Source organism: Pseudomyrmex gracilis, unplaced genomic scaffold (genome assembly GCF_002006095.1).
Source record: "Pseudomyrmex gracilis isolate BER0280 unplaced genomic scaffold, ASM200609v1 scaffold_409, whole genome shotgun sequence".
NCBI lineage: Eukaryota > Metazoa > Arthropoda > Insecta > Hymenoptera > Formicidae > Pseudomyrmex > Pseudomyrmex gracilis.
This window is the reverse complement of record NW_018020993.1, coordinates 1-13,918: the sequence shown is the minus strand read 5'-3', so window position 1 is coordinate 13,918 and position 13,918 is coordinate 1. Positions and strand designations below refer to the sequence as shown.

General features: G+C 34.9%; 2 protein-coding genes across 2 annotated transcripts; both read right to left on the bottom strand.

Moving 5' to 3' along the window:
- Window positions 1–320: 320 nt before the first annotated feature.
- LOC109860549 (sorbitol dehydrogenase-like) lies at window positions 321–7,110 on the bottom strand. Its single transcript, XM_020439713.1, has 8 exons — window positions 6,921–7,110; window positions 5,424–5,457; window positions 4,630–4,790; window positions 3,328–3,491; window positions 2,975–3,159; window positions 1,834–2,012; window positions 1,636–1,757; window positions 321–1,545 (listed from the first exon to the last, which is right to left on the bottom strand). The coding sequence occupies exons 1-8, from the start codon at window positions 6,972–6,974 to the stop codon at window positions 1,392–1,394; spliced, it is 1,053 nt and encodes a 350-aa protein (XP_020295302.1). The 5' UTR covers window positions 6,975–7,110; the 3' UTR covers window positions 321–1,391.
- Window positions 7,111–8,114: 1,004 nt separating this feature from the next.
- On the bottom strand, window positions 8,115–11,326 carry LOC109860550 (serine/threonine-protein kinase rio2). Its single transcript, XM_020439714.1, has 5 exons — window positions 11,101–11,326; window positions 10,828–10,969; window positions 10,360–10,738; window positions 9,952–10,236; window positions 8,115–8,770 (listed from the first exon to the last, which is right to left on the bottom strand). Exons 1-5 carry the CDS (start codon window positions 11,164–11,166, stop codon window positions 8,206–8,208), a joined length of 1,437 nt encoding a protein of 478 aa, XP_020295303.1. The 5' UTR covers window positions 11,167–11,326; the 3' UTR covers window positions 8,115–8,205.
- Between the last annotated feature and the right edge of the window lie 2,592 nt (window positions 11,327–13,918).

Sequence of the window (13,918 nt, the reverse complement as noted above, 5' to 3'; positions counted from 1 at the left end):
TCATTTTTGACAAATATTATTTACAAAATTTTAATCTGACAAAACTGTGTTGCATTATGGCGAATCATCTTAGTGCAATCGTTGCGAAATTTTTTGTCAATTCATGATGCCATTTTTGTGCAATATTTTCACAATTTGTCTATTAGAGTTAAAAAAGATACCTTGTTATCTATCAAAGCGGTTAGACACGTCCCTATCACAAAGTAACAAACACGCGAAAACATTCTGGTAAACTTTTGTATATGTACCAAATGATTGTCTAAAATTGCCATATATGGTTTTCGCAGGTATAGAAAGTATATAATTTATATGCATGTTTCTCTTATTTAACAGTTTAATTGCAGAATAACATTTTATTGTTCTCATAAAAAATACATTTATTTTTATTGTTTTGAGAAAAATATCAACAAACAGTATTATTAATATGTCATCACTAAAGTTCATCCGTTGTATCGAATATTTTTCTAGGTTTCTCTCTTTTTATGAAAGCTGTATTATATGTACATATCATCATGCATTGGAGGTTTCTTAATAACATTCGAAACATTAATAACATTCACTGTTTTTTAGAACAAATTATTATTTTTTTAGAGCAATACTAAAATGAAAAGACACATCACGTGTAATAGTTGCTTCGCAGAGTGCAGCGTTTATATAAGATGATGAATAATGTTAGAAAAGCAATGTTAAAATATTTGGTCAAACGTGGACTATGTTTGTATATTTTTTTGGCCCTATGTCTTTTGCAAATATTAATTTATATATGCTTCTTAGAAAAAGATTTGAAAAATGAAATTTAATTCAACATATTCAACAAATGACTTAAAGGTTTCTCGTAAATATTCCTCATAAGGATCACGATTATGTGTTTCAGTTGCTCTTGATATCTAGGCTGTGTTTGGGGAGCGCGCTTTTGTTACGAACGCACTTTGGCGATGTGTGAAGGTTTGTAGCGTTACCAAAATGTGATGTTGACATCATTGTTTTTACATTGCAACGTCATCACTCGCGCTAACTTGTGCTCAAGATTTCAAGACACGATATGCTAATAGCGCTTATAACGTTAAAATGTGTTCTTCGAACGTTGTGCAAATGTCATTTGCTCGATTTGAACAAATACTTATTATTTATTTATTTATTAAAATCAAAATCAAGAAGCTTTATCAAAATTGCGGCAATTTCACCCAAAATTGCAATCTGTTGCGATGCCAAATCAATATAGTTATTTTCATTTATGTTTGTCATGTTGCTCAACTCACAATACAACAAAAAGCTTTTAGTTCGCGGAGCTTGCAACTGTGAGCGCTACATGACTGAATTAGCGTTAGCGTCTTGTAACCGCGTTTTGTACCTAAACACAGTCCTAGAAATCTCTCTGTTTTGCAATCTGTTCATTTACAGTGAATCATGACTTTAATAGCTCCACCAGCTCCTGTCCTGCTAGTCTCGAACGCTTGTTTGGTGTCTTCGATCTTGTAATTGTGAGTGATTAATGGCTTTACATCTACTTTACCTGACGCGACAAGCTCTAGTGCATCCTTATAGCTGTGAATTCGAAAGAACAGCATGTCATATACATCTCTTCTATTTAATATCTAAAGCATTTGTTTGAGAAATTATTTAGTTAAAACTTACTCGTTTGCGTATCGAAAGACACCTCTGATATCAACTTCTCTGGTTATTGCATTGATCAGCGGAATCTGAATCTCCGGAGCAGTGTTCCCTACTACTACCATGACTCCACCAGACTTGGTCGCCTAACGGTGCAAAAATACAATTACAATCCAGATAGTTGCTCTTTATGTGTACTCAGAAGTATTTTTCAAAACTCACGAGGATCGCCAAACGAATTGAGGCTTGTGCACCGGAGGCATCGATCGTTTTGTTAGGTTCCTCGCCGAAAATTGTGTGAATGTCAACTACCATATCCTTTTCCGCTTTATCTCTTTGCACCAGATACGTATCATCGGCACCGAGTTTCTTTGCCATGTTCAGTCTACTTTCTACAATATCTGCGAGCAAAAATCACACTATTTGCAGGTTCTATGAATCGCAAAGTTTTGTTCAAATAAACATAAGTTACTTACAGAATTATTATTGTGCTATATTCTCAAAAAAAGAAGAGGAAAATATGTGTTATAAAAAAGTTAAATATTTTTTTTTTTAAGTAACGCGTTCTGTGCTTCTGTTGCATAATTCAAGAAAAATTAGAAAAACGATTAAAACGCGATGTGCAATAATACACGCGTGATCTCGACAGCACATATCTTCGTTTCGCAAGTAGCATCTCGTTAAATCACTCTGTAACACTCACGGTAGCTTATCTAATCATTGCGATACTGTCTTTGAGAACGCGTGTAAATATTTTCCTCTCTCTTACGTATAATAATTACGTAACTTTGATACCGCTTATCACTACATTTTATTATCAGTAATAAACAGATTGCGATGTAACCTATTTACTTCAAAAACTGACATTATCGAACGTAATCGCTACAGAATTTTCCCTATTTATGATACAGTATCTCTATCGCAACTTGTAACTGTGATAAAGAACTAATTAGAGTGCGGTCACATGATCGAAAAATCCAATCTTTGCAAATAAACAAGCTATTCGTCTCAATTTTTAATGCTTTTTCAGTCATATAGTACATAATTTTACAAAACTGATTTACTCTGATTGATTGTCTCTCCACCATAACTCGGTTTTTTATTCCGCTTTTATGGAATAAAAAAAGTTATGGAAAATCAACCAATTAGAGTAATTCTATTCCGTATAAAATTATATCTTATTAAAATTATATAATTCCCAGGTTACTAAAATCGAAACAGAATAGCTTGTTTATTTGCGATTGCGGTTAACTTCTTGTTATATTTTTTTCTGTTTTTTGGATTGCATGTGACTGCATCCTTTTTTACTTGGACGCGTTACAGATGTATAATATGATAGATTTAAACATCTTTTAAAATGTACCAGTAATAACTACTTTGTTGGCTCCCATGGCTTTAGCTACAAGTAATGTTACTAGACCGATCGGACCAGCTCCCAAGATTAACACCTTGGAGTCAATTCCGATTCCACCCCGTTTGCATGCGTGCACTGCAACAGACAAAGGTTCCAACAACGCTCCTTCCTCTAAGCTTACATGATCTGGCAACCTGTCCCAAAACAGTTGTGAATACAAAAATTATGTTCATTTTTCAGATGTGATATTACATTCAAACAGCACTATCTTCAATTACATACTATCTTTTGATATCAATTTATGAATATAAATCAATTAGAATATAATTAGAAAATGCAAGACAATTTGTACTTAAACTCACTTGAAGCAGAAATCAGCTGCGTGTTTATAAAACCGTCTCAAACTGCCGTGCACGGGAGGAGTTGCGCAGAATACTATGTCTTTACACAAGTTGTAACGTCCTTCTTTGCAGAACGAACACATTCTGCATGGCACACCAGGCTCGATGGCAACGCGATCACCGACCTGTAACACGAGAAATAAAAAATGCATACGTATCATATTTTATTAAAAGAAAAAGAGAATAAAATCGAAAACAATAAATTCTTTTCAATATATTATAGAAAAAAATTATATATATATATATGTATGTACATATAATTTTTTATATGTATATTTTTATGTATATTTTTTATACACCCTGTATATATATATATATATATATATATATATATATATATATACAAGGTGTATGAAATATATATATATACAAGATGTATAAAAAGTACTGGTGCCGCGAAAAATCTTGAAAACTAGGAATTTTACGACAAAGTGTTTCAGATAAAAGTTTTAGTATTTTAAAAAATCTATTTAGTCTTATCAGTTAGATCTATTTGATCTTATCAGTTTGACATTGCAAGATCAAGACAAGGTCACCTTGAAGTTTTTAAATAGAACATTCTAGTTTTTTATTTCAGATTCTTATAGCTTAATTCAAGAACTTTCCAAAACACTATAATAAAGTTTATTTTCATTAAGTACTTTTTGATTTATGAGGGTTGAATATTAAAGTATCGCCAGTATTAGCATTATCTATTGACGTTATCATTCATTTCGAATGTTGCTTTATCCAAACAAACTATGTTGAATAGGAAGGTAGTTTCTTTATCAATTTTCTGCATCATGAGCTCACAAAATTTGTTTCGATCAAAATNATCTTCGTAGAAAAAGTATCGGCGGTACTCTAATATTCGATCCTCATAATTCAAAAAGTACTTAAAGAAAATAAAAACTTTATTATAACGTTTTGGAAAGCTCTTGAATTAAGCTATAAGAATCTGCAATAAAAAAATAAAAAATTTCATTTAAAAAAATCGATGTGACCTTGACTTGACCTTGGCAGCGCCATCCAAGATCACACTGATACAATCAGTAAATAAATCCTTTTAAACTTTACAACTTTTATCTGAAACACTTTCGTAAAATGCCTACCCACACANACATCCATCCATCCAGACATNCATTAGACATCTATTAGATGTCGCATGGAGCTGTCGACGTCTAATAAGATGTCTAATGGAGTTTTTGTTCTGTGTGGGTAGTTTTCGAGATTTTTTGCAGTACCGGTACTTTTTATACACCCTGTATATATATATATACATACCTTCAAATTTTTGACGTTCTTCCCAAGTTTGGCAACAGTACCGGAAGACTCATGGCCTATGATCATCGGTTTCTTCACTATGAAGTCACCAATCCTCCCGTTAACGAGGTAATGAACATCCGATCCGCAAATTCCTACGCATCCCATCTCCAGAAGCACTTCTGTCAAAGAATATTTTAACCGTAAAATTAACTGCCATCATCCCCACTCTCTCTTACTAAAAATAATATATACACATATAAACAGAATTGTGTTTCTCTATTAAAATTTCATATAAACAATATAAAATTAACTCTTATCTTAATAGTTTAGTGGATTTTTTTTAAGTTCTTTTTTTCATTTTTTACAATTTTTACACGACTTCTTTATCATGTTATATCTAAAACAGCGTTGCATATTACTACTACAATGAATGTTGTCATGCATGTTAATGGTACTCAATGTAAATTGATTCAAAGTTCTGACGTTATACGACGTCAGGACTTTGAAATGTGAAAGATAGCTATCTTTCACATTTTCGAACAGATACAAAAATAAGACGCTTTTAACATATTATTTTATTCTTAATTTTAAATAATATTATATAAAAGTTATCGATTTATATTAGATTCTTATTTGTAAAATCATATCGATACGTGTACGGAATCGACTTTTATACAAGTTTCTTATCGTCAATGAGGCGATAAGTGCAAGAGTTTCACAAGGTGAAACTCTTTTCACTGTATTTTTTATTATTGACGATAAAAAAATATTATTTCCAAAAGATTCAATAAGAAACGAGCATTTTCTNTTACCATTGTCCTCCGGATCTTCGATACTCGTGTTCTCCTAGAAAAAAAGATTCCATATATTTATCTGATACTTATTAAATCTAATCGCAGAGTATGTATTTTGTTTATATAGAATCGATAGCTCTTTTTGAAAAGATTAACAAGTGTGAATAGACGCAAAATGAATTTTATTATCCAGTTCTAACTTTTTATTTTTTTTTTCATCTACTTGATAAATATCAAAAGATTACTAAATTAAAATAGTTCGTCACTGTAACATAAAAAAATATTTGCCATTGTCATTGTAACATAAAAAAATGATTGCGAATACTCGAACGATGCAAAGATGCGATCGATTTGCANGGCACTTATATGTGCTGCGCTTTTTCTACGTGTTACAGTTGGTTTAAAAGTCAGAGTTAATATATGACTGCATTTAGTAACAATAATTTGAACATTAAAAGCAACGATCTCAACTTTGACATTCCGTGTTATCAATTATCTCTTGGATTATATATTACACAAGAAAAAATATGATTGTTCTCTTAAAAAATATATAATACTGCAGTACTTTGTTTACAAAAAAATAAACTTTACGTAACATCCTAGCAAACACAGAATATAACTGCTATATAACATAGAAGTAACAGCGTGATATACGTAATATAACAGCTGTTATACTCTATTAACATCGATGTTATGTAACTTTGTTTTATAAATGTAATATAATTATGTTATATATCTATTATATTGCTTGTTATTAGCTGGTAATGACATTATAACTTTCATATAACATTTCTGTAACTATATAACGATTATATTACATTCTACTTACATGTTATATTCATATTATATAACTGCAATATACGATAAGTAAGAAATTACAACTAACATGGATGTTACATGCAACAATGATGTTATATTACTTGTTACATTTGTTTTATTACGACAATGTTGCTGTTATATATCTGTTTGCTGGGATTTGTTGTAAGTTGTAACTTATATTAATAATTCCTATTATATATAATATTAGAAATGATATTTTGTCAAAATTATTTTTTAAAGCACGATAACAAGTGAGGTAGTATTAAAACTCGCTTGAATAAATAGTTCATAATTTAATAGTTCAAAGAACAAAGATACACGGAGTTACAAAATCCCTGTGATATGGTCCCTGTGTTAATGTTATAACTTACATTTTAACGATCGGACTTTTACTTTAAACTTTCTATACAAGAACTTTAGATTTTTTTAGCTGTTATATACTTTGGCACTATTTTTTAAGATAAAAAATATAAGTATGTTCAGATATTAAAAAAGAAAGAGACAAAACTTTGATTCAAACAGTTCGATCGTAAATAATTGTAATTGTATTGAAGAAATTGTATTTTGATTTAATGACCTCTTGCAATTTTTCTCGTTTATAAATTAAAAGAATGAAATTTTTAACTTGAAAAGATTACAAGAGTGGTACATTTGAGCAAGCGCAGCAGCAACCAGGTCATACACTTCCATACTGACCAGACGCAAATCGTTAATTCCGTACAGTATCGCAGTAAGATTGTCCCGGGTCATGATTCTTCCTCAGTGAAATTCGGGGTTGACAAGCGATTTTTCAGCAGCTGTCGAGGAAGCTGCGGCTTCTGACTATTTTGACAAACACAGAGCGGACGACACAAGACTCAGTGTCTCACGAAGGAACTCGCACCGCTATATATACGCGCCGCGCTCAACTACAATGCGCTTCACGCGCTATCATCCGACCTTATTATCGCTAGCTAAGCTGTTCGGATTGCCACCGGCAGCGGCGGCAGCAAGCATCCCTCGGGACACAAATTTATCGAATTACTCGACTCGTTCATATTTCGCGATTGTGTTTGCTAACCGTTGCGTAATCGCGAAAGTATACACACATCGTTGCTTCGTCGAAACTAGCATAAATCGATCTGAGCCGTGATCAGTCGGTCACATGTTACGCTGTAACAACGTAGTTATGCGATTTAATTTACAAATGCGTTCGATAAAATAGAATGTAATATCGCTTGATTGTGTCTTCAGACTCTTTTTATACTTGTAGCTTTGAAATTGAACAGTTGTTTTCTAAACCAATACTTAAACTCATTTCTTGAAAAATGAAAGATATGCGATACACATCAGACCTTCATCTATTTAAACCTTTGACCTTCGCCTAAGAGATATATTATTCAAAACTATATGATGACTGATATTTCTCGTTTTGAAAGAAGAAATTGTAAATAGATTATATTATGTAAGAAGGAATGAAGAGATTCGAACAGAATATAGACTACCTATAACTCGGGGCGATGACACGTAGCCACAATTGTGAATCGAAAATACTGCATAAATGTTTAATTGGAATCTTGTAGTTGTGTGAACTGTTTTAAGAACAGCAATGATAATTAGTCTTGACATAAATGTTTGTAACTTTCCAATAGTACACACATACTTAGTATCTTATCTACATAACAAATTTTTTGTTATAAAGCAAGAATAAACAAAAGCTCCGCTCGTGCAAGTGTTATAACGATAATGAATGAAATTCATACGACACAAACACTTGCAATGAAATTAGATAACGCATAAATGATAGAAATTTCTAAATTTAAAAAACAAAAACATTTGCGATGCTGAATATTATATATTTGTATCAAACAAGAGTAACAAAATTTTATTTACATTATTTGTAAACATAGTATGCGTAATAAACAAAATTAAAAAGGAATATAACCTTTTTAATTTTTATATCGCACAGCCTTTTGGATACATAAATAGCATACGTATTCATTCATTTATCATCACCTCCTCCCCATATGCCTGATTCTTGGTACTCTATTATTGCCAATCGATTTTCTCTCCGTCTCCTTGTTATCGCAGCTGCTTCTCCCTTGACAAGTAATCTCATTGATCGATTTCGTCTATCGCGTTTGTCAAGTGCCACTTTCGTTCTCTTCTTTATCACATCCGGCGCGATTGTGGCAACTGTCGAAACACTCCGTATACTTTGCGTTTCATCACTGTTTAACGAACTTCCCATTACTGAACCTTCGCTGTCCTGTTTATGCTCATTTTGTGGATTATTTTGATTTTTCAAAGACGCTTTGCTCAACGCTGTCTTTTTCACTTCATCAAAACCTTCTTTCACTAAAGTTTCTACTTCAAGCTTTAAATCGTTGATCTGATGTTCCAAACTTTCGATATCATCATTACAGTCTTCATAAATTTCATTCTCGCTATCTTCATTTTCCTCTTCGTCATTTGCCTCAACAATACCAATTTCTTTCATAAGATCCTTTTCCATTTGCTTTGTTAGACCACTAGCTCTGACTTCAGCATCTATAAAATCCTCACGTCTAAAAACATTTTGGTTTAATTAGCAAAACCTCCAAGGATAGGATCGGTATGACCCAATCAAAGTTCAGTAGTGACACTCTACATGGTGAAAGATTATTACATGAGAAACATATGTCAAATTTTAACTTTGGCATATTGAAGATACTCAAGATATAAGCAAGCGAATACTGAGGATATAATCATAAATATGCATTTTACGTCACACTTCATCGATTTTCCATCATTTTTGTTGCGTTTTAGATATGTTGTAGGGAAAGTCATACTGAGTAATTCCCCACCAAAATTTTGCGAGACAGCTTTGGTTTAGAAGATATGACAATTTAAAGTTTCTGAATTTAAGGTAAAATTGCACGTTAGCTACTCCCTCTTCGATCTTTGTAAAACTTGATATCTTTATACATTTTTAGTCGCTGAAAACGAATGTGAAAGAATTTTTTGTCGGTTGGACATATTCAAGCCGCCATCTTGAAAAAACGTGTAAAAAAAGCGTTTTTCACAATTTATCCAGAATATGCAAGAAGGCAAAGCCCCCTGCCTACACTACAACATGAACATAAAAAACAAAAAAAAGTATTTTTATATTCGTATCGTAAATGTGTAGGCAGGAGGGCTTTACCTCCCTGCAGAAAAAGAGGCTTCGTCCCTTTTCCTGCATCCCTCCCCCTCCTAAATAATCGTGAAAAACGCTTTTTTTACGTTTTTTCAAGATGGCGGCTTGAATATGTTCGACCAACGAAAATTTCTTTCACATTCGTTTTCAGTGACTAAAAATACATAAAGATACCAAGTTTCACGAAGATGGAAGCGACAGTAGCTAATGTGCAACTTTACCAAATTCAGAAACTTTAAATTGTCATATCCCTTAAAGCAAAGCTGTCTTTCGTAAAATTTTGATAGAGAATTATTCAGTACAACCTGCCTACAACTAATCTATCTATCTATATCTAGAGTGCAACAAAACTGAGCAGAAAATCGATGAGACTACTTAAAATGCGTATTTACCTCTCAGTATTCATTCGCTCATATTTCCAGTATCTTCAATATGCCAAAGTTAAAACTTGACATATATGTTTCATCATGTACAGTGTTACAACTGAACTTTGGTTGGGCTGTCATACCATATCACTCCAAGCCAACTCCAAAACAAAATTAAAAACTGTATAATCTTTCCATTACTTACAATATATCTTTGAAAATTGGGTACAATTCACTCTCGTAGCCAAAACGCCTTTTGAAGAATTCACGAATGCAGTCAACATCTCTTTGAAAGTAAAATTCCGCATTTTGATGCTCAGTAGAAATCATCTGTGGAAAATCAATGATAACAGGCTTGCCATCGTCTTTTATCATTACATTGAATTCATTGAAGTCCCCATGTATAACACCATGATTTGCTAATCTGACGATCAAATCCATGAGCTCGTCGTACAATGCTTCCACATTCTCCACTTCATGTACATTACATCTAAAAATATAACACAAAGTTATACATTACATGTATAAAGAAACAGAATTTAAAAAACAAAGTAAAATTAAAAATACTAACATATTAATATCTAACATATTGATAAAAATACTAATAACTTACAGAGGTCCACCTTCAACCAGCTCCATAATCAAGCAATGCCTGTTGAAATCAATTGGCTTTGGTACAGGAAAACCTCTATCGAGCAGTGCCTTCAAATATACATATTCTCTGGTTGCTGAGATTCTTGAGAGATATAACCAAGATGCAGAATATCTGTGCTGATGATAGTCCCTTTTTCCTTTGATATTTCGAAAACAAGTTCTGCCAAGCCTGTGTAGCTTGAGACACAGAGGAATGCCTTCCTCGTTACTGACAACATAAATATTAGATTCCTTCCCAACACCAATCTGGTTACCAAAGTGAGAGATAGTTCCCCTGTGAGTTAGGACTTTCAATGCCAAGTAATCATAACCAGCATTTGTCAAGCGATAACCATCATCTGAAAATTTTGTCAAGTTATGTAATTAGATATGCATATATTTTAACACACAGTCAATTTAAAATTAGTATATTGCTTTTTGATTTTACATCTCATTCCTCGTTCATATCTTAGCAGTTTGTGTTTGCATAATTCCTTCAACAACTTATTGACTCCACCATAACGCAGATTCGCTATCTGCGCAGCAAGGCATGCAGGCACGAGTTCGTGATTTTTCATGCCCATTTCGATCTGCAATTTAAAATTGTTACAAATACACTAAAAGTGTGATATAAAAATAAAATTCCATAGAAATTCATCGAAAAACTTTCGAAACAAATTGCAGAATTAAAGAAATGATTACAGAATGAAGACCAACTCACCGCTGTTAACACGCGAAACTCTTCTGAGCTAAGATATCGTAACATCTTAACATTTAGCTTCCCCATGTTGACTGGATTAAATGTTATAACCAACGCTTATTCTCTAACCAACGTTTAGCAACTGTAAACGACCAACGCCGATGTTTAACTTGATGCAAATATGGCTTACGACCGACGCCAACCTATCTACGCCAATCCACGCCTTCCACGCTAAACACCGTTAATATACTCGAAGATGGCTGAAGAATATCTACAATCTACGTCACAGTCATGTAAAGCCTATGTCACACTACGGATTTGGATTGAGATTGGATTGCAATTTGGCCAATCAGAGCGAAGATCAGTAAACTTAAGATTGATTTTCTTTCTTCTGATTGGTCAAATTTCAATCCAATCTCAATCCCAATCCGTAGTGTGACATAGGCTTAAGGGCGGTGTCCTATTATGGCTAGTCTACAATGAAGGTAGTACGGCTGTAGAAGTAGAGAGTAAACCAGAGAGAAGCCTGAGAGCGGCCATGCCATTGTAGTTTCTTAAGCCCCTTGCACAATGGACGGAATAGCGATAGCGATAGAAATAACACAGTTTTTAACACAGAATTTCAACTCGTCGGAAATTTTATCGCTATTACTTATTCCGAATTTCTGATCTGCATTGATACATATGTATTTTTGTATGTTAGATTCCGCTGTTCCTACCTTTATTTTTAAATATAAACTCTTTAAAACTTTTGTTATTTCTATCGCTATTGCTATTCCGTCCATTGTGCAAGAGGCTTTACGACGGTTTCAGCTGCTGGTTTTAGCCGTATTTTCACAAAAGTGGAACTCAAAGGCCGTTCTACATTAAACGCAAGTAACAGATCTCGTAGAATTGACTAATTGCAGAGTCAAATCAGCCAATCGACCAACGTGATTGATTAGTTCCACGAGACCTGCGACTTGAGTTTCATGGAGAACGGCCTTTGAGTTCCACTTTTGTGGAAATACGGCTAAAACCAGCGGTTGAAACCGTCGTAAGAAACTACAATGGCATGGCCGCTCTCAGGCTGGATCCTCATGCAGACACCGGCGCTTTGACACCGAACGTTGATTGGTGAAAAGCAGGTGGTGAGAGTAAATTAGAGCTGCCATTTACCCTCACCATCCGCTTTTCACCAGTCAATGCTCGGCATATATGTAATACTCCTATATTGCTAGTCGCGTATCTTCGCAATGAGAGGCACGAGGCCCGAGAAAGGGAGACGCACGAAGTCCAAATATGGGCATAGATGGTCGAGTGTCATTATGCGCAGGCGCATCTACCAAGTGAGTGCGAGCGAGACAAAACATTGGAAAGTGAGAGAAAGAACGCGAGAAAGAGAAATGCGCAAGCGTGCTTGAATGTTCACCGCATGCGCACAAAGCAGCTGGAGAGAGAGACTACTATATTGTCTGCACCGTAACGATGAGCTTCAGGTCGGCACCGTACTAGCAATATAGGAGTATTACATATATGATGCTCGGTGTCAAAGCGCCGGTGTCTGCATGAGGATTCAGCCGCAGGCTTCTCTCTGATTGTCTGCACCGTAACATTTAAGCTTCAGGTCGGCACCGTACTAGCAATATAGAAGTATTATATATATGGGTCTGTACCGTGATGTTTTTGGAACTTTTCAAGCCAAACGAGCAATATAGAAGTATTACATATATGGTGTCTAAGGCCCCGATTCTTTAACCAGAGAGATGCTTTAACTCACTCGTAAGAGAAACGTATGCGCAAACTCAAAGTTACGAGCGCTTAAATATAAAAAACCTATAGGAAAGTGTTCGTAACTTTGAGTTTGCGCATACGTTTCTCTTATAAGTGAGTTAAAGAATGCGTTCCGTTTTACGCATATGCGCGCATTTATCTATAGTACACGTCACGTATAATATAGACAAATGCGCGCATATGCGTGAAACGGAACGGAGCTAAAGAATCGGGCCCCAGACTCATACTATAGGGACTCTAGTATATATATGGCGGTGATAACAAAAAAGCATAGAGATAAAGGAGGGAGCATTAAGGGATATTATAGGCGCGGGGAGTGAAGCCTTAGACCATATATACTTATAGACACGGCCTGTAGATATGAATCCACGAGTCAAGGTGAAGCAAAGATAATATCATCTACGTGACGTCACATGTGGGCATTTCAGCAATGGCTAAACGCGGCCTCGTAGATGATATTATCTTATCTTCAAGGCGGTTATCTGAAGCCGTCTATAAACGCGCCTTTGCTTTGCCCACATGTNACGTCATGTAGATGATATTATCTTTGCTTCAAGATAGTTGTCTGAAGCCGTGTCTATAAGTATATATGGTCTAAGAGTGAAGCCTTCTTCTTCTTCTTTGCTTCTATGGCTCACGCCCCTGCGAGAGAGGAGCAAACGCCAGTCTACTGATATACATTCTCAGAACGAATGTGGGGGGGGGGGATGTGCAGTTTTTACCTACTACCACGCGATACACGGCCGTCTTTCACAGGGGGCGTGCCCATCTGTGTCGGGCTCGTGCTCAAGATGGTATGACTACAATCGCTTTGTGGGAGGGAAATTAATTCGGGATTACACCCGAATTAATTATTGGAGGCCCGATTCAGTTCGCCAATCAACCGATAAANTCGGTTGAAAGGGACCGGCCCGGAAAAAATCCTTAGATGGTGAGCGGATTCGAACTCGGGACCTCCAGGTTCGCAGCCCCTGCACTCAGGCCGCGAGACCACTGGGCCGGTCTAAGAGTGAAGCCATGGTGCGGGGCTTAGACCATATATACTTATAGACACGGCCTGTAGATA